The sequence below is a fragment of the Canis lupus genome, chromosome 6 (assembly GCF_011100685.1).
Source record: "Canis lupus familiaris isolate Mischka breed German Shepherd chromosome 6, alternate assembly UU_Cfam_GSD_1.0, whole genome shotgun sequence".
Taxonomy (NCBI): domain Eukaryota; kingdom Metazoa; phylum Chordata; class Mammalia; order Carnivora; family Canidae; genus Canis; species Canis lupus.
In genome coordinates, this window is record NC_049227.1 from 11,493,877 (window position 1) to 11,512,735 (window position 18,859).

The following is an 18,859-nucleotide window of genomic DNA, read 5'->3' on the forward strand; positions in this document are numbered from 1 at the left end:
TTATGGAAAAAAAAATCAATCTTTTATTTCCCCTTGCCTAGGACAATGCTTTGCCACCCGGGCTGCACTGGGGAACATTTAAAAATAGTGAACCCAGGCCCCACCTGGGCCATTTCCTTCCAGTTGGGCAGGGAATCCCCCTTAGGTTTTGTTTTCTTCTTTTTTTATTTTTTAAATTTGAGTTAGGGTTGAGAACCACTAACCCAAAAGGACCATAATTTTATGAAATTAAACCATTATGAATTTAATCATATTATGGGCTGAAAGCTGCAAACTAAAATAGCCTAGGCCATAGCAGCAGAAGCCTGAGTGACTTTCAAGACGTGCTTCCTATGTTTGTGATGTGTTCTTGCCTGTATATGCACACACACTGAAGTGCAGAACAAAAAACATTGCAAGCAATGCTCCATGTGGTTTGAAGAGGTTCTCAAGATCACTTCTGATGGATCTGGTCTTTTTTTTTTTTTAAACAGCAGGCTAATTTGCAAACAAGTGGCTAGCTTAAACCCTGCTTTTGAAAACAGAAAAATCTGCAATAAAATGTATAGTTCTATAAAATGAGAAATGTTGTCAGTTTTGAGAAATGACATCCAGGTTGGCAATGTGTCTCATGGTTGGCCTTCCGTGGGGACAGTTCCAAGGATGGTCCATCTCGCCCATGTGGGTAATCAACTTCTTCATCTCACTTGTATTAAGAGCAGTTCCAATCATTACCTGATTAGGAGACAATGATTTAAGGCTTTACTGGTTTTGGTTAGAATAGCAATTCTTCAGTAGCATTTTTCTCTGAAACAAAGATGGGCAAGATTACAACTCAGAAACTACGTTCCCTGAAAAATCTTACCCAAGGAATCCTACCTACCCTCTACAATCTCAGGCCCCCACCTTTTTGGAAAATCCAGGGTGTCCGTAGCTCCTGCAGAGCACCACATGTCTGCTAGAGACGCCAACCGAACCTGTCTAGGACCCAACCAGTCTCAGTGGCTCCACTACTGCCTACAACCACTGCCCTGACCTTTCACCTCAGCAACTGCAGGGTCACCAACAGGCCTCCCTGCTGCTCCTTTCCACCTGTTCTCCACTCAGCAGTAGCAATTCCTTTAAAAGGCATGTCAGGGGTGCCTGGGGGCTCAGTCAGTGAAGCGGTGAAGGCTTTGCCTTAAGCTCAGGTCATGATCCCAAGGTCTTGGAATCAAGCCCCAAGTCAGATCCCTGCTCAGCGGGGAGTCTGCCTCTCCCTCTTCCTCTGTCTCACCCCCCTCCCTGCTCATGCTTGCAAACGTATTCTTAAATGAATAAATAAAAATCTTTAAAAAAAACAACAAAACACATGTCAGATCCCATAGATCACGTGGCTCACCTTCTCACCTGGAGAAAAGCCCACGTGCGTCCCCTGATCTGGCCCTCACTGGCCCTAGTGCCTGCACCTACAAGCACACATCCCTCCCTGCCCCACTCCAGGACACTGGCACTCCCTCTTCTCACACAGGTGCACTAAGCAGGTACCTGCCTCAGGAGTTTGGCACTGGCTATGCCCTCTGCCCAGGATACTCTGTTCCCAGATAGTTGCACATCTCACTTCCCCTTCCTTCAGGCTTTTATCCCTGCCTACGCTTGGGAGCACTTCCTGTCTGGTCTTCTGTGGCCCTCACCCTGCTGGTCTCCACAGCACTTATCTCTGACATATACATGGAGATGAGAAGGCTCCACAGGAACAAAGAAACTGACGGCCTTGAGAAACAAGGAGAGACAGTGAGAGACGATAAGCCCAAGCCTCTGGGTCCCTTTCCTTCTTCCAAGCAGGATATGCAGCAGGACTTTGCCACATTGGTGGCAGGTAAGACCAGGAGGTAAGTTAGACCGCAGGTAAGTTAACAGAGAAACAAGACCAGTATCAGCCAGGGGGCCATGCCTGAGTGCCTGGGAGAGGCTACCTCAGTAGGGTATTCCAGGAGAGCCCAAGGACAGGACGGGGCCTGGTATGTGAGGGAGCTACATGAGGCAGCAAATGCAAAGGCTGGAGGAGGGCTGGTGCAGCCGTGGACCTGGAAGTGGCCTGTGTGGCTGGAACTGAAGGAGTGGATGGGCCCCTCAGGGTGCGGCAGAAGGGAGCCACCTTGGCCAGCGACTGTGCTGATGGGAGGACACAGAGAGCCGCAGTACAACGGGCCTGCCAGGGTGTGGAGGGAAGGGGCAACTGGGGGCACCAAAGAGCTGAGTCACGTTCAGACAGGATTCTGAGATGCCTGGCTATTAGCACAGGTCCATCTGCTCTGCCCCGATTCACCATGAGATCTGGGCAGCAGTATTAGGTCTTCATCAGAGAAAGACCTGTGGCTGGCAGTCAGACCCGAGAACCCTGCCTTGAGTAACTTCATGCAATCCCAAGGCTATAAAGTTTTATCTCCAGCACTGACATTTCCCCTGAGCTCTGATTCATTAATCAGACCGTTTTTAAGACACCTTAAGACACCTCCACTTATAGCCTGATGGGACCTCAAACACAGCATGTCTAAAATAGCTTTTAGGCCACCCACACCCCCCCCAAAATGTGAGCAAGCTATTGTTTCCAGAAGGTGGTGCCATCTACCTTCTGGCGCCCCCAGCAACAAAGGCTCCCAGGTTCCCACCAGGATTGTGTGGCCCCGTGTGGGTCACCAGATCAAAACCACTCTGCTGGCATTCTGGCCCTGCTCCAAGTCACGTGGGGAGACTCTGGCTTGGTTCAAACAATCTCCTGGCTTTGCACTCGCTGTTTCTTGTTTGGAGTGTTAGTTCAGATGCACCAGCCTCGGACAGCCCTTCCCTGGCCAACATCTCAACTGCTCGCCCGGGTTTCCATGGCCACTCCCCAGCCCCATGTTTTAACTTCTTTCCCAAACCTATTACTGCTGGAAGTTGTCACTGTTTTTGCTTAGGTCTTTTCCTCCCCACCAAACTGAAAGCTCTGCAAGCACCAAGACCTCATCCTTTTTGTCACCTATGTCCCCAGCACCTGAACGAGGTGGGCCACATAGTCAGGGCTCAGGGAGAATCTGATGAAGGGAGGCCATCCTGGGCGCTCCCAGGGGCCGGGTAGTTCAGATGCACCTAGTTTACTTTGACACCAGGCTGATCACCACCTGCTGCCATCACCTCCAGGACAACCTGAATGGCAGCAGAGCACCAGGGTGCCCTGCCAGGAGCCTGCTGATAGAAGGACTTACAAAGCCCCGTGCAGCAGCAAAGCTCATCTGCCCATGTTACTCCCATAAGGTCCACAGATGAACTATGTGCCTAGATAGCTCACCACTCTGGGATCTGCAAAAGCTCTAACAGAGCCAGCTGCCTGACGGAAGTAGAGAAGGAGCAGTGATTATGGGTCAGAGGTCAGAGATATGGCGGGCTTGTTTAGTGTACAGGGTACAGTGGTGCAGAGGCACGTGTTACATACGATGACCCAGGGCAGGCACAGCCACCACCACCAACAACGCTGCCTGGTTGTGGGCCAGCCTGGGAGCTGCTGCCACCACAAGGCTGAGTAGGGCCTCCAAGTCCCAGCAGATGAACCATCTTTACTTACAGACTTCCGACAGGCTCTGGAGGCAAACATCTGCCTGACCCGGGAAGGACGGCACATAACCCCAGGACTGTCACTCAGCATAAAGATCAGTTCATCGATGTCCTGGGGTCCAAAGGTCCAGTTTTTGCTAGTTGGCAAGGAAATCAACTTAGCTCTTTCAGTGACTGGAGCTAAAAGAATAAAATTGGGAGAAGAATCTGTGATTTGAAGAGCACATTTCACCTGAGTGCTACCTCTAATAATGAACGCCAGAAGAGGGGAAAGAAGCGAAATGCTATTTGGGGGATCCATGTCTGCCTCTGATAAAATACACTGATCTGCAGAACCTCAGGGACTATTCCAGACACTGACAGGACGCACTCTAAAGTCCTAATAACTCACCTCCTTCGTCGATAACAAAATCAAAGCCATTCTTTCTGAATATTTCCAGGTTTTCTATTAGAATAGCTTCATTGACAGCCGTTAAGTTGAGAGTCTGGGGTCTGAAAGGACAGAGAGAGGAGATTCAAGCCCAATTTCGAAGTCAAACATTTAGCTATAAGGCAGAAGTGAAACTCAACAGTGCATACTTTTCTGAATTCCTTTCAAAAAGCAACACGAGTAGCGATACTTCCTTGAGCTACGTGCCCTTCCTATCACATAACTTCTCAAGAATTCCCCTTTTATCATTTTATTAAAGTTAAAATGCTCACAGAAGTAGCCAACTTTCCCCAATCTGTCACCCCACCACAATGACCCCGTGCTTCTCTGAATCCGCTCCTTAAAGATAAAGGTAGAACATGAAGGTGCTACTTTTCCTTCCTGTGTTACATTACAGCATTTGAAAGCAGATAAAGATGCTGCAACATTTCTCTCTCCATCTGTCCACAATCCATCCACTGTCCTCCCGGATTCACCAAGCACTTAATCGGAGAGACACTGATAAGGGCAGGAGGTAGGATGGTGCACACATACATATGCCCAGTCTCTGCCCTTATGGAGTAAGAGACCAGTGGGGAAGAAGGCCATGGATCCAGCAAACTATAATTACAAAGCGTGCTGCCAATCAGGAGGAAGAGACACCCAGAGCCATAAGAGCACAGAGCAAGTGAGACCAACCTGGAGACAGGGGTCAGGGAAGGTGTCTCTGAGGAAGGAGCCTCTGAGATCTGGGGGTGGGTCGGCAGTTATCAGGTAATGGACAGAGGGGGGAGTGCAGAGACAAACATTCTAGGCAGGGAAAAGTCTGTGCAAAGGCCCAAGGATGGATCACTGATGTTCCCAGAGCAACAAAAAAGATCTACTTCGTTTTCCTTAATGGCCACAGGAAATCATCAGGCCTATCAAGGTTTTGAAAAAGAAAGATGGCCAGTGTGCCTCAAGCACGGAGAACAAGGAGGTGAGGGCATAGGGAGGGCCAGAGCATGCGGGGCCTGGTAGGAAAGGATTGACCTATGCTCTTTAACCTTGAAATATGGTCCATTTGGGACCCCACATGGCCTATGATTACCTGAGCCGACCTGAAAGGCCACAAATGAGACCTTATCTATGCAAAATGGCTAAAAACTAAATGACCTCTATAAAAAGGGCAGGAATGATCCAGTATGATATAGTAGCTTTTTCTTTTTAAGATTTTATTTATTTATTTATTTATTTATATTTATTTATTTATAGAAATCAAAATCCCTCCTTGAGTGGGAGGAGGGGAAAGGAAGAGATTCTTCAAGCAGACCCCCCCACTGAGCACAGAGCCCACCTTGGGGCTCAATCTTACAACCCTGAGATCAAGACTTGAGCCAAAACCAAGAGTCAGACACTTAACCAACTGTGCCACTCAAGTACCCTGATAAAGCAGCTTACTGAATGTCTTTAGTGTTACCACTTTCACCTGCTGAAAATAAATAGAATTCAACCATCCATTGGAAACAGAGTACTCCGTAGACTCAGTGTATTTCCCCAGCTGAGTGACTATTGTAGTAGAACATTTCTACATGCCAGGATCTACTCCTGTTGGGATCTGAGTTTATTTCTCTATGTCACTGAATTTCCCAAATGAAAATCCAGGACCTCTTCTTCTAACTTGGCTTTAAGAAAAGACTTCTGGTTCACATGATACAACCTCCCTCCACCTTATACAGCTGTCAGTGTAAAACAGGCAGATTGGCAAAGTGGAGGAAAAACACCAAATTCTGCAGTGACTAACTGAACTTGGTGACCTAGTCTAGCTGAGGACCAACACACAGGCAGTGCCACCTTCCTGAACACGTAAACCCTATGCGCTATAATAAACTGACACACAACATACCATAAATTGCCCTTCATCAAAAAGATTTTCTGGCCAACCAGAAAAGGTAAAAGACTTGATACTTAACACATTAGCAGGGCACCTGAGTGGCTCAGTAAGTTAAGTATCTGCCTTCAGCTCAGGTCGTGATTCCAGGGTTCTGGGATGGAGTCCCACATCGGGCTCCCTGCTCAGCGAGGAGCCTGCTTCTCCCTCTCTCTCTCCCCCCATTCATATGCATGCTCTTTCTCTCCCCAGTAGATAAATAAAATCTTAAAAAAAAAAAAAAGAATACATTAGCTATATGAACTTGGGAAAGTTATGTTAACTGCTGTTTACGTGCCTAAGTGAGATCACCTGTGAAGTGCTGACGGGAATAGCAGCTACCTCATAGGTGTGGGAGGATTAAATGAGTTAATGAGTGTAAATGCATTTCAACAGTACCCGACACATAACAAGCATTCAATAAATGGCAGATGTGGGACGCCTGAGTGGCTCAGCGGTTGAGCATCTGCCTTCGTCTCAGGGCGTGATCCCAGTCCCAGGATCAAGTTCCACACAGGCTCTCTGCAAGGAGCCTGCTTCTCCCTCTGCCTGTGTCTCTGCCTCTCCTTATGTATGTCTCTCATGAATAAATAAATAAAATCTTTAAAAAAAAATAAGTAAATGACAGGTATGACTATTATTATGTAAAAAGTATAAAAATCTGCCGCAGGGATGCTTGTGACTAAAAAAACAGACACATACACATTAAGTTCTTAGGTCTTAAACTTGAGGGGTGAGACTATACTGAGAAATCTGAATGGTAAAGCAAACTCACGCTATGAGCCTCTGGCCTTGGAGGACCGTGTGCTGCTGCAGCATCTCAAAGTTGTACTTCTCATCCGTGGCGTGCTGGTCCACTATGAAGATGTCTGCCTTCAGTTTGGTGATTATAAATCCCAAGTTAAACTGACCAATGATCTCCATTTCTGCGAACATTGTTTTACTGCGTGTAGAAAAGGTTCATTATGAGATATTTTAACTGTGAAAGATTACTTTTCTGATTATGAAACAGACTGTAATAAAAAAATACAAAAACATAGAGAAAGTCCCTAATAATCCCACTTTCTGAAGATAACATTGTTCATTCATTCATCCAGCTCCCCAGACATGGCGTTAGTTACTAATGCTCATTTGCCATACATCCTTCCAGACCTTTGTCTACGCATTGTTTTAAACAAACAAAAATGTAATCCTAATTCTTCATGCTGTTCTACTCCCATCACTTAACAATGCATCTTAGGCGCTCTTTCAGACCCGTGTATACAGATCTTTCATTCTTTTCAATGGCCACGTAGGAACTCACTGTGTGGATGTACCATAACTTGTCTGACAAATTCTGTACTAAAAGACATTTCCATGGTTTCCATTTTGAGTAATACAAACAACACTGCAACAAAAGCTAATGGACATAAATCCACTCTATTCTGGGAGCATTTCTGTGCCATAATCTCTGGATGTAGAATTACGTATGTACATTTTTTTTACTTGGATAGATCTGCAGAAGTATGCCCTCCCAACAGTGTGTAAGACTACCTTTTCACCAATCCTGGGTTATCAATCCTTCTAGATAGATAACTGCTACGCTCACCAACAGGTCCTATGGTGGGTGGCTTCAAAATCTAATTCCACTAGTGATGGTGTGCATCAGTGTAGATGAGAGATTGATACTACCACTGATCTTCACGTGACAAACTGACATTGCCATTCTACACACCACACAACTAAATTTTGTGAAGTGGCCAAGAGGATCAACCCTGTGGCCAGAGGACACGAGACTCTGTCAGAGCTTCCATGGAAGCACCCTGGTTTCCAGACGGTGCCTGGAACGGAGACCTGAGCTAGTCCTTTCTGTAAGTGCTCCGGAGCACCAAGGAAGGTCCCTCCCACACCACAGCAGCCACCTCAGCTCCCAGGGGACTTACTCTGGTTGGTGCTTCACCAGTCAACCACAGGCGATGGTCTAACAGTGATGTCTCTATGTGCCACGGGTTACTGACCTCCATTTCCTGTTGGCAAACTGCTCAGCACTGAGCTCAAGTCCAAGGTAGGATTAAACCAATCCCCAAACCCTGTCTTGAGGGTGTCTCTCCCAGGACCATTCCTGGTAGTAATTCTACATCAGAGTCCAATCAAGACACAAAAACCACACCATTGATTTGGGCAGGGAAAATTCATAACAAAGTATTGGAAACTAGTATAAGGTGATTAATTAGCTAAGAAACACAGGAGTAACAGAGGAGGCAGCTCCTATGTCCAGGGATGAGGGAGCACATCCAGAGAAGTAACTCCTAGAAAAGCACCCATCCCCCCTCCCTGGCTGAGCTTTAGACCTGCAGCCCACTGGGTAAAAATAAGTCTGCTAAGTCGGCTGGAGCAAAGGAGTGAGCAATGCTAGGCCTGCTGCTGGCAACTGGCTTTTAAGAGGAAAAGACAAGGGCAGCCAAGAAGCAAGGGAGAAGCTGGGCCCCCTGTCTTGCAGTGTCCCTCCAGCGCCCCCTACTGACAAAGTCTAGCAGTGCACCAGGAGAAACGCTTACATGGCCCAGCCTCCAGGGTTGCAAAGCAGGGCAAAGTACAGTGGATTTGAACTGACGGGCAACACCTGGCGAAGTGGCACGAATGCCAGATCCCTGCTCTGATTCTGGGCTCTGGCTCTCAGGTGGATTCCCCACGAGAAGAGCCTGTACCCGCCTGAAGACTCAGGAATTCTGTCTGCAGGTGTATCTCCCACCATAAACTAAAAGATAGAGCTTTACAACTTGATATATCTAGTTATGACTCAAAATATAAACACAAAAGCTGGCAAACACGACCACAGTGCTTTTAATTACTGCCTCATCTTTCGCCCCGAGTGGGTCTCAGGAGAAGGCCATCGGCAGAACCATAGCTCAGAACCAAGAGCCGACCAGCAGCTGTGCACTGAAGGCCAAAAGCTGACAGCAGGCCCACTGTGGATCAGGGTTTCTCAGAGTGACCACTTGGGGGGAGGTGGTTACCGATCAAAAATGCAGATTCCTGGGCCCCACACCCACCATCAACCAGATCTATTAAGCAGAATCTCCTGGAGGCTGGCCCTAGGTTCTGCTTTTCGAACAAGCTTCTGCAATAATCTTATGTGACGATAAATTCAAGAACCATGACAACAGGTGATCGATGGATATTTGTTGAATTAAAATCACTATTTTTAGGGGCACTGGGGTGGCTCAGTTGGTTAAGGTCTGCCTTTGGCTCAGGTCATGATCTCAGGATCCTGGGATTGAGCACCGTGTCGGACTCCCTGCTTCTCTGTCTCTGCCCCTCTCTTTGCTTGTGCACATGCTCGCTTGCTCTCTCTCAAATAAAAATCTTTTAAAAAATCACTATTTTTTAAAATTACAACTGATTTCACCCACTGAGAGAGCTAGAGGAGTCCAAGGAGGAAGCATAATTGGTTTTCATTTGGAGCACCTTACAGGTCTTTCCTCATCAAGCACCTGTTCCATGATTGTGTGTGATTGGGGAGCCTGGCTCACCACTACATTCCTCAGAGTTCACAGGCCCCAGATCCCACCTCCATTAATCACACACACTTTAAAGGAATTACTTCCCGAAAACCCTTCTCAGTATAAGTTAGGCATGGATATCAAGGGAAATATATAATGCTTGCTATTGGAGAATTCATAGTCCAAGTTAAGCAAAGTCTGTGTGGTCCAGACTAAAAATGCCACAAAATTTCCATGTAATTACTGAGTTGGACTATGTACAGGACACAGTACTTTTTAGTACCTGCCCAGGCAAATCGTACATGATGTTTAAAAAGATGAAAGTTACATATTTCAAGAGGAGTCATCATTTTTAGAAGTCACCACATTGTATGCAATTAATGTCAACAAAGTGGTGACCAGTATTTTCTATTGTCAGTATTATTAATAGTTTTCTTTAAATTGACTCCCTTCATTACTTAGCCCTACACTATGTAATCTTCCGGAATCCACAGGCTTGATAATGCATTATAATTTTTGCTAATAAATCAATAACAGGAAAGAGCAATGTCTCCCACAACCACCATGAATTCAGCGCAGGAAGGAGGTGCTGTGAGCTGGAAACCTTTAACAAAGAAGTGAGGTCAGGGTCAAGGAGGTGATTAACGTGGACCAGTAGCAAAGAGGTGCTAAGAAAATCTAAGGAAATAATGCTTGAAAGGTTTCATAAAGACCGCTTTAAAGAAAATCAATTTGTCGCATGTGAGAGGCAATGAGAAGAAGGTGGTGAATGGAAAGAGCACCAAGGACGCACCAGTGAGGTTAATTAATGACAAAGCCGTGGAGAGATGGGCTCCAAAATGAGAATCTTTGAGAAGGAGCACTGAGAGGGCAGAGAGAAAGGGGCCTGGGAGAGGAAGAGAGAGGAGCTCAGGTGAGTTTGACATTGGGGTGCCCCATGCCGGCAGTGGAGGGAAGGCCCCCAGGTAGGTCCATCCATCTGTCCAGCAGCTAGAGGATGGGACACTGGAACCAAGGAGGGGCCACAGCTGCACTCTGAGCCAGAAGAGGGGAGGCACAGGACAGAGGACACCCCCAAGAGCAAAAGTAGAGGCTGGAAGGATCAGCCTTGCTCCCTGGCCATGGCTCTCCGACACGAACACAAACAGTTCTGAGAAAGATCTTTACCTTATCTCCTTTCTTAGTTCATCTTCCGCAGCCTGGTTTTCTCCAGGGCAAATCTTGGCCCTGAACTTCCTACAGTTCTGCTCGCCTTCTCTTTGCTGTCCCTGCTGCCTCAACTGCTTTATCTGTTTAGCTAGGGAGCGCATAGAAAAGGCAAGGGGCACTACTTTCTTATTGATCTTAACAGCCACATCAACCTGAGACGCTGGCGTGTTCCGAGTCTTCACCAGCCCTGGGTGGGCATCAGAATTTAGAGGCGCTCCATCTTTTTTAAAACGCTTTGTGTTTGAGAAGGACATGTCTGCAGGCTGAGGCGAGATTCGACATGTCTGGCCACTGTTCTCATGGTCGAGCTGGCCTCCGGCATCAGCAGGGTGATGGTCGATCTCAGGTGACTCTGCACTTCCTTGTGAAAGCGTGTCCTCAGGGGCGCAAGCAGCAGACACCCCGCCAGAGTGACTGCCCGCTTCTGGGGCGCTCAGCCCTTCCCCCAGGCCACCTGACAGGTGGCTGGGCCCTGATTCCTGTTCTATGTCCACCCTGTTACTGCGGCCACAGGGGCCCTCATCCAAATGTCTCACCACCTCCTGAGGACCACATGAGTTGGTGTCAGGGACGGGCCTCGGGGTGCAGGGGGAGTGCAAAGCGCCAGGCAACTGTATGTGCCTTTTCTGTCTTGGGGAGATCTGCCTTGATTCAGGGGTCTGGGGGCCCCGAGACCTGTTCTCTGTTGTGTGCCGAAGAGAAAAGTTCTCTCTCAGTCTGGAGATGGTCACAGCCCTTTTCTCTTCTCCTTCGGTCCTGAACAAAGCAGGACTATCCTGTTTTTCTGCCAGGGGCTTGTCCATTTCTGCCTGATGCGTTTTTATTACATGACCTGCGTAGATACAAACAGAAGAGTATCAGGGGCTGCATGGAAATGGAATCAGAGGCTATTTCCACTGGAGCAGGCACTGCACAGAGGCACAGATCAAAAAGACGAAGATGGTTCCACGTTCGATGTAAAGGACATATGACTCAAAACCACAGTATCGATGCTACTAGATACCAGCATGGGTAAAAATTTAAGAAACAACACAAGTTCCCAGGGACTAGGATCAAAAGGAAGGTTTAAACACCGCTGGTGTTTAACCAGTGCCTGAATGGTTCAGCGGTTAAGCATTTGCCTTCAGCTCGGGTGTGATCCCAGGTCCGGGATCAAGTCTCACATCAGGCTCCCCGAGAGGAGCCTGCTTATATCTCTGCCTCTCTCTGTGTCTCTCATGAATAAATAAACAAAATCTTTAAGAAATATAAAAATAGGGACACCTGGGTGGCTCAGAGGTTGAATGGCTGCCTTTGGCTCAGGGTGCAATCCGAGTCCCAGGATCAAGTCCCGCATCAGGCTACCCTCATGGAGCCTGCTTCTCACTCTGCCTGTGTCTCTGCCTGTCTCTCTCTCTCTCTCTGTGTGTCTGTCATGAATAAATAAAATCTTAAAAAAATAAATAATAAATAATAAATAAATAATAATAAAATAAATAAATAAAATAAATACCGCTGGTGGTAGTGCCATGGGTACAATTGCTTTGGAAAACCCACTGGGAAGAGCTCCTGAATCTAAACACGATGCAGGCCTGAGACCTGGCACTCCTGTCAGAAAGGGCACCCAAACCCACCAAAGCCACAGACAGGTGTCCATGGCTGTTCTAATCACGACAGCCCAATCTCAGAAGCAACCCAACTGTCCACAGATTGTGGCATTTAAATACAAGGGAATGCTGCTCAGGAAGGAAGGAAGGCATCAGCTGCTCCACGTGATGTGGATGAGCCTCACAAGATACTGAAAGAAACAAATCCAAAAGAGCCTACATACTAGATGGCTTCAAGTTAAAAGCAGATAAAAAGAACCTGTGGTTTCAGAAGTCAGGAGGGGATCCCTGAGTGGCTCAGCGTTTTAGCCCCTGCCTTCGGCCCAGGGCGTGGTCCTGGAGTTCCGGGATCAAGTCCTACATTGGGCTCCCTGCAGGGAGCCTGCTTCTCCCTATGCCTGTGTCTCTGCAACCCCACCCGGCTCTCATAAATAAATAATAAAATCTTAAAAAAAAAAAAAGTCAGGAAAATGGTCACCACCAGGGGGCAGTGTAAGGAAAGGGGTACCAGGCTGGTTTATGGGCGCTACGTCTTGACCTTAGGGCTCATACATTCGTGTTAATTTCTGAATTCAGTAAAATGGCTGAAAGGGGGCCTTAGTTACAACACTGTGTGCTTCAGGATGCCCTGATATTTTGAGTAGATTCTCTTTATAGGGTGGCCTCTGGCAAAGTATCTGTGAGTGGGCTCAGAGATGCCACCCTGGCCCACTTCGACGAAGATGTGGATGACTCACCACCCTCCACCCCATCTCCACGCACATCCATATCGCCCCATGCCAAGAGCAAGCAAGGCTGACAGGGGTTCACCGTGTCCAAACCAAAGTTCCAGCACTATCAGAGCTTCCGTGCTCCTGCCCCACCCCACCCCTCTGGAGCTTCACCTCCACCTTATTCCCAGATTATCAGAATGAGAGCCTGCCCCCATCTTCCAAATCCACCTCTCCTCACCCCTGCCGTGATAGGGAATGCCAGGATGGAGCTGCTCTGTATCCCTGCCCTCCCTTAAACTCCTAACTTACAGCTTCTCCTCTATCTTCAGTTTATAAAGCCTCATCCCCAAACCATCTCCTCTCACTGGGAGCAATATGCATTTGTCAACTTAGCTTCCCACCAAACTCTAGTTCAGCTCCCTCAACAGCTCTGGTCTTAGCTCTTGGAGGACACAATGATGGGCACCCACCACCCGCCTCCCTGCACATACAGACATGGAGATTGGGCGGGTTGGCCCACAGAAGACAGTATGAACCCTAAGGAGCAGATGTGGGCAACAGGGGAGGTAATGGCCAACTCTTCCCTCTGCCACGGAAGACAGCTGGAGCTCAACCCTGGTCCTCCTCCCGGATGCCCCAGCTGTACTTGGTTTGGATAAAAAAGAACCTGAGTGGCTCAGTGGCTGAGCATCTGCCTTTGGCTCAGGTTGTGATCCTGAGGTCCTAGGATTGAGTCCCGGATTGGGCTCCCTGTGGGGAGTCTGCTTCTCCCTCTACCTGTGTCTCTGCCCCTCTCTCTGTGTCTCTCATGAATAAATAAATCTTAAAAAAAAAAAAAAGAATTAAACTACATAAACAACTGATCACGTGTGACCAGGCAGTAAAATAATGACTGTGCGTATTATTATTACAGATGCTGGCAATGCTCATTCCAACATGCCACCCAGTGAAGATGGCACAGGGGTAATGTGGGAAATGGCACAATGAAGGCCTCAGAAATTTCCCACTCCATCAAAGAAATGGGAAAACAGGCAAAAGTGGTCAGAAGTGACTTTCTCAGAACTCTGGAAATGAACAAAAGGCTTGTAGCAATCAGCAGTGTTTATTAAAGAAAAACGGTTGAGTCTCGATAAGAACACATTCCTGTATGTGCCAAACACGCCTGTCAATCCTCTCGTTAATCAGACTTCCTTACATCTGCAGCTCTACACTATTGAGTGTGACCCATCCTGCCTAAAAGAAGAGGATTAGGGGATCCCTGGGTGGCTCAGCAGTTTGGCGCCTGCCTTTGGCCCAGGGCGCAATCCTGGAGTCCCGGGATCGAGTCCTGCGTCAGGCTCCCTGCGTCGGGCTCCCTGCTTCTCCCCCTGTCTGTGTCTCTGCCTCTCTCTCTCTCTCTCTCTCTGCGTCGGGCTCCCTGCTTCTCCCCCTGTCTGTGTCTCTGCCTCTCTCTCTCTCTCTCTCTGTCTATCATAAATAAATAAATAAATAAATAAATCTTTAAAAAATTAAATAAAATAAAAAAATAAAATAAAAAAATAAAAGAAGAGGATTGGCACATTACATTTTGTTCCATGTAAAAAAAAAACTTGACTTCATGGGATGCTTGAGTAGCTCAGTCTATTAAGCGTCTGCCTTCAGCTCAGGTCAAGATCTCCGGGTCCTGGGATCAAGTCTCACATCAGGCTCCCTGCTCAGGGGGGAATCAGCTTGTCCCTTTCTCTTTGTCCCTCTCCTAGCTCCTGCTCTCTCAATAAATAAAATCTTAAAAAACAAAAATTTACCTCAGAAAAAAATAAGGAAAAGTATCACAATAGCTGTGAGTTTTAGAAGCTGTCCATACATTGTATTTTTCTTACCTTCAATATCCAACAATGGTTGCTGAGAGACAGTGAGTTTGTTGACGTTGCTATCAAACATTGCTATCAAAGACGTCTTTAAAACTGCCAACAAAAGCTTCTCCTCTTGTAGTAAAATTTGCCTTTTATCTGGGGTAACATTGATATCAATACATTCTAAGACAAAAAAAGGAAAAGGATAGTCCTTATGTTTAAAATCACCTTCAATAATAGAAATTACCCCATCTTACTCACTTGCAGTTACCAAAGTACTATTAAAAACATTGCAGGGGCCAGGTTAATATTTATAAACTAAAACATTAGCTCTTTCAAAGAAATAAGAAAAAGATGGACGATTTATTAAATGGACAGGATATGCAAGTATTTGGATAATTAGCAAAAAAAAAAAAAGAAGCAAATAAACACATGAAAACATATGATAGAAAACTGCAAGGTGAAAAAAAAGTCCTCCTATCATGCACTGAATTTAATTAAAAATGATACTAGCCAGTATACCACTAGTAGATGTATGAATTAGTATAGCATGATCATAGTCATGGACATAGTAATTCTAGTTCTAGAAATGTATCTTAAAGGAATAACCAAAATATAGATAACAATTTAATTATAAGGATAGTATTTAAATTTCCAAAAACTGAAGACAGCTTAAATTAAGGCTAAGAATTTAAAAAGCTTAAGCTATGAGGCACCTGGGTGGCTCAATTGATTAGGTGTCTGACTCCTGGATTTGGCTCAGGATATGATCTCAGGGTTATGGGACTGAACCCTGCATCAGGCTCTATGCTCAGTGGGAGTCTGCTTGGATATTCTCTGCCTCTGCCCCTCCCTACCCCACCTGCATATGTGTGCTCTCTCTCTCTCAAATAAGTCTTTAAAAAAAAAAAAAAGTTGGGCAGCCCGGGTGGCTCAGAGGTTTAGCGCTGCCTTCAGCCCAGGGAGTGATCCTGGAGTCCCGGGATCAAGTCCCACATCAGGCTCCCTGCATGGAGCCTGCTTCTCCCTCTGCCTGTGTCTCTGCCTCTCTCTCTCTCCTCTCTGTGTATTCTCATGGAAAAAGAAATAAAATCTTAAAAAAAAAAAAGTTGAAGATACATCTGTATGTTGAAATATAAGAAATACTGCTATTTAAATGTTTCTCCGTAATTTTTTTAAAGATTTATTTATTTATTCATGAGAGACACAGACTGAGAGAGAGAAGCAGAGACACAGGCAGAGGGAGAAGCAGGCTCCTCACAGGGAGCCCGATGCAGGACTTGATCCCGGATCCCAGGATCATGACCTGAGCCAAAGGCAGATGCTCAACCACTGAGCCACCCAGGCGTCCCTGTTTGAGTAATTTTTAATGACATAGGGGATCCCTGGGTGGCTCAGCGGTTTCGCGCCTGCCTTTGGCCCAGGGCGCGATCCTGGAGTCCCGGGAGATTGAGTCCCGGAGTCCGGCATGGAGCCTGTTTCTCCCTCAGCCTGTGTCTCTGCCTCTCTCTCTCTCTCTATGTCTATCATAAATAAATAAAAATAAATCTAAAAAAAAAAATTTAATGACATAGTAAAAAAAAAAAAATTCATATAAAAGGATAAAGAGCTTGATACAAACTTACTCAAAATTATTTTCTCCCTGCAAAGAATATGAGCAGGTACATATATCGTTATCTATTTTTATAAAGTGTGCACATATTTCTAAGTGCCTAGAAAAAAATATTTTTTTAAAGTGTACACATATTTCTAAGTGCCTAGAAAAAAAATTCTAGGTAACAATAAGCCAGAATTTCCCCAATCATAACAAAAACATGCGTTATTTTTAAAAGGAGGGAGAACATTTAGTTTGCTTTCTACTTTGGATGCCAGGAAAAAGTCACATTTTTCTGATAATACAATAACCTGGTCTCAAGTAGAAAAGGCTGCATAAAAAGTAAGTCTATGAAATAAAATTAAAAGTCTATAAGAAAAAAAAAACATTAACTGTTGCTACAAAAGTCTCTTTCCAGTCATATCAGGGCTTTATAATTTCATTTTACTCTTTTAGGGGTAAGTCACTAATGTGACAGAGAGTTCAGTGGAACTTACCTGAATCAACAGAAATGTTAAGAACAATAAATGGATACTGATGTCGATTATACATGTGATAGACCTCATTCACGAGTCTGGAGACCTAAGTACAAAACAAAGATCAAAAAAGAACCTGTAAAAAAAAAAAAAAAAAAAAGAACCTGTCCCCCAATAAGCTGTTCCAACTAGAAGGATGTATTTGAACAGCTTTATCGAGGGGGGCCTGCCATAAACTATGCATATTCAAAGTATACAGTTTGATAAGTTCACTATCAAGGCCAGTAGGATTACAATCAAGATCATCAATGTATCGATTGCCCAAAGAAGTTTTCTCATGTGCCTTTAAGGAATAGTTTTAATTATCAACCCTTAAAAGTGAATCTTTTTCCAATCCAAAGATGCTTTTGAAGAATTATCAAAAGATGCAGGGGCAGTCCATTTATTTATTTCTTGGTTATGTTATTTGACCCTGGTGTCATTAACATACTGTAGGTGCACCTGAAATGATCATTAAACACACACTAATGCACACAGAAATGTATTTATATGACTTCCTAAAGTGATTATTAAACGGGGTCAAAGATAAACTATAAAATCATACCATCTACAATCCAGTGGAAAATGCAGAGGTTGAACATCTGACAGATGAAAGTCATTTTAAAATATCACCTGAAAACAACCTGTGACATTGTACCAATGTAGCTGAAGAAGCAAAATCAAAACTAAACCATTAACATCTAGATAACTCCATTAGGACAACCAGAGGCAGAAGATACCATGGCCCTTATTTTCCTGGAAAATGGACAAAAGAAGAAAATACGAAGCATATCCAAACATGTCACTCTAGACTGAAGAGTCTAGAAGATGGTAAATGTTTTGATATGTTTGCTTTCTACAAACAGTGATAATTTCTATGGTGATAAATACGTTGGATATCAATGTGTGTATACACATGCATCACTGAAACAACCATGTAATGGGATTCTTTAAATGGCTGAAGTAAGATAATTCCTTAAAGCCAGGTTTCTGTGTCAAAGTCCTACGTTCCATGTAAATTGTCATGAGACCTTATTAGATAAATGAATAAGATTAAAAGTTAAAGGCAAAAAAGAAAAAAATGAATAAAAAAAAATCTTTAGATACCTTTGCTGGGTCACAAGGCCGCCGATTGATGAAGAAAAACTGTCTGTCTGTTGAACTTCTTCCAACACCATGAGCACAGTGAGAGATGAAGCCCGAGATGCTGTCCCATGTTCACAGGGTAAGGGCAGGATTCCAGAATGAAAGGAGTTAGTAACACATCAGAAAATACGTTCTCAAAGTAAAAACAAAATAAAAACAGAATTCCTAGTCATGTGCTAAGTATTTTTTTTCTTTTTTTCTTTTTTTTAATTTATGATAATCACACACACATAGAGAGAGAGAGAGAGAGGCAGAGACATAGGCAGAGGGAGAAGCAGGCTCCATGCACTGGGAGCCCGACGTGGGATTCGATCCTAGGTCTCCAGGATGGCGCCCTGGGCCAAAGGCAGGCGCCAAACCACTGCGCCATCCAGGGATCCCCATGTGCTAAGTATTAACATGTCAGTTAATGTGTATCTGTATTCCATTCTGATAAATCACAAAAACATGGACCTTCCAGAATGTTCTACAGCTCCTGCAAATCCAGCACCGGCAACGCAGTGGGTTGAAAAGGGATTTGCTTCAGCTCTCCTCTCACACTTGTCCTATTAAATTCTTGGCCTCCACGCAAGGAGTGACTTTCATCTCAGACTCACATTCTGGAATCTTCAAGCTAACCATACTGGTTGTCCAGGGAGTCCAACGACTTGTATTCACAATTTCTGCCCACATTCCTTGCCCTTTTAAAATCTGCTATCAGCAAGCTCCTGCCTACTAAAGTGTTGTGAAAGTGCTTACTCTACCTGTAAACTACCTCAGGGATATGCACACTTCTGTAAGAACAGTATGTTAATGTAAAGAAATGTGTCTTCAGGCATAAAAGCCAAAGGCAAGTGCAGGGACAATGAGCAACATGGGCTGTCCCAGGGCCAATCCCAAGTAGGGAAAACTGCCAATTTTTCTTACAGTAAT

At 45.3% G+C, this 18,859-nt stretch overlaps 1 protein-coding gene across 3 annotated transcripts in view; it reads right to left on the reverse strand.

The window, feature by feature from the left end:
- Window positions 1-18,859, reverse strand: part of PMS2 (PMS1 homolog 2, mismatch repair system component) — a 27,953-nt gene continuing 9,094 nt past the window's right edge. For all 3 annotated transcript variants that reach the window (XM_038539467.1, XM_038539468.1, XM_038539469.1), the window contains 8 exons: window positions 17,909-18,008; window positions 16,784-16,868; window positions 14,720-14,875; window positions 10,520-11,393; window positions 6,646-6,813; window positions 3,944-4,044; window positions 3,563-3,732; window positions 1-714 (listed from right to left, as the gene is read on the reverse strand). In XM_038539467.1, coding sequence (XP_038395395.1) covers window positions 571-714; window positions 3,563-3,732; window positions 3,944-4,044; window positions 6,646-6,813; window positions 10,520-11,393; window positions 14,720-14,875; window positions 16,784-16,868; window positions 17,909-18,008 — 1,798 coding nt within the window. In that variant the 3' untranslated portion in view covers window positions 1-570. The remainder of the gene's footprint in view (window positions 715-3,562; window positions 3,733-3,943; window positions 4,045-6,645; window positions 6,814-10,519; window positions 11,394-14,719; window positions 14,876-16,783; window positions 16,869-17,908; window positions 18,009-18,859) is intronic.